The 1,874-nt window shown below is 46.8% G+C and overlaps 1 protein-coding gene across 1 annotated transcript; it reads left to right on the forward strand.

Annotated features, from left to right (window-relative positions):
* The first annotated feature begins 929 nt into the window (after positions 1-929).
* Positions 930-1,540, forward strand: LOC125555605 (glutaredoxin-C1-like). The gene has a single exon (XM_048718504.1). It carries the CDS (start codon positions 1,046-1,048, stop codon positions 1,355-1,357), a length of 312 nt encoding a protein of 103 aa, XP_048574461.1. The 5' UTR covers positions 930-1,045; the 3' UTR covers positions 1,358-1,540.
* Positions 1,541-1,874: the final 334 nt, after the last annotated feature.

Below are 1,874 nucleotides of genomic sequence, written 5' to 3' on the forward strand. Positions count from 1 at the left end.
GAGTAATGCTAAAAGACAGATAGCTTTTCGTCCTCCTCTCGCAAGGTGATTACGGAAAGCTTTCGTCCCCTCGATCTTCACCAGCGAGCCCGTGGATTCGCGCCCCCCCCCCTCCCCTCCGTCGCCGCTCCGGCGGCCGGTGGCGGGGAGGGGATTTCTGATGCCTCAGATCCGGCTAGCAGATAGGTAGGGTTTTAGTCTTCGCAGGGCGATGTTTGGAGATGGCAGCGCTTCTTCTTTGAGTCAGTCTTCCGGACTCGTTGGTTGGCCGAATGGAACGGATTAGACGGAGTTCTGGCGTAAATTCCAGCCAGCTCCTCAGGGCAGCGAGGTTAGGGTTTTTTGTCGTCCGTATGCAACGGCGATATTTGTTGTTAGGTTCTTCAGAGCGATTCAAGAATTCGCCCTATAGTGAGTCGTATTACAATTCACTGGCCGTCGTTTTACAACGTCGTGACTGGGAAAACCCTGGCGTTACCCAACTTAATCGCCTTGCAGCACATCGGCGACAACGGTGCGTCGGCAGCTCGTTCCGGTGACAACAATGGTCGTTGGGTGGTCCATGGACCTCGACGTAATTTTATTATATTTGAGGTGTTTTGTACTTCTAGTGAATCTTTATAATATAGATCTGATCCTTTTTGCAAAAAAAAGAGAGAATAGGATAGAGGAGAACTTACAAAAAGTTGAGCTCCAGGCCTTATCAACAATACATTCCATTAGATCATGGCCCCTTTGGTATCAGGTCACCGCATCGCCATATTGCAATCCAAATATTCGATGCTCCACACTAGGCCCATACGTGTAGCCGCCCAAATTAAAGGAGCTCGGGATTTATCCGAACCCACCCGTATCACCTTTTTCCCGGGTCAAATTGCTCGAAGCTCATCGTGCCCGTGCACATTTCCATGGCTATATATGCAGGGCTCCCCTATGACCAGCTCAAAGCAAGCCAGCACAGCTCAAAGCCTCGTATACAAGAGCTAGCTAGAAGCGATCGTATTATTAATCGAGCTCACTAGCACTAGCACTAGCACGAAACTTGATGGAGCAGGTGACGAAGCTAGCGGGGCAACGGGCGGTGGTGATCTTCGGCACGAGCTCCTGCTGCATGTGCCATACGGTGACGAGCCTCCTCCGAGATCTCGGGGTGAACCCGATGGTGGTGGAACTAGACGAGGACCCTAGGGGGAAGGAGATGGAGAAGGCGCTGGTGCGGCTCCTCGGCCGGAACCCTGCTGTGCCGGCGGTGTTCATCGGCGGCAGGCTCGTCGGATGCACCGACAAGGTCATGTCCCTTCATCTCGGCGGCAAGCTTGTCCCACTGCTTCGTAATGCTGGTGCTGTATGGGTGTAGTGCATGGGAGGATTTTGTTGTATATATTCGGCCTGATGTATTAGGCATTTGGGCGCCAGAGAATAATGTAATACACGTATGGAAACCGTGCAGGTCTTTTTTACTGTACAGATGGGAGTACATGTTCCTGTCAAAGTGTTAAGCACTATAATTAGTGGTGTTTTAAAAAAAGCATTATTATTAGTGCTGTGTTAATTCAAACTTTCTAACAGTTGACCAAATTTATACTATTAAATAAACAGTACCCAATAAATACAACATGAAAACATATTACATATGGATCTATAATGATACATATTCGGTATCGTGAATGGTGATATTTTTTCTGTAACCTTGCTCAAACTTCAAAAATTTAGACTTAAGACAACGCTATTATGTGAAGTTTAAAAACGTGTTTTTTTCTCTCTTGAGAACAAACAGGGCGGGCACATGAACTTTAAAATTTTAAAATTTGATATTTGAACTTTCAAAATTTTAAACATCTGAAATTTTGGACTTATAAAAATGCAAAACTTTC

Source organism: Triticum urartu, chromosome 5, assembly GCF_003073215.2.
Source record: "Triticum urartu cultivar G1812 chromosome 5, Tu2.1, whole genome shotgun sequence".
Classification (NCBI taxonomy): Eukaryota; Viridiplantae; Streptophyta; class Magnoliopsida; order Poales; family Poaceae; genus Triticum; species Triticum urartu.

Excerpts from the sequence above, each read along its gene's own strand:
- LOC125555605 (XM_048718504.1), top strand. The coding sequence starts at position 1,046 with ATGGAGCAGGTGACGAAGCTAGCGGGGCAACGGGCGGTGGTGATCTTC.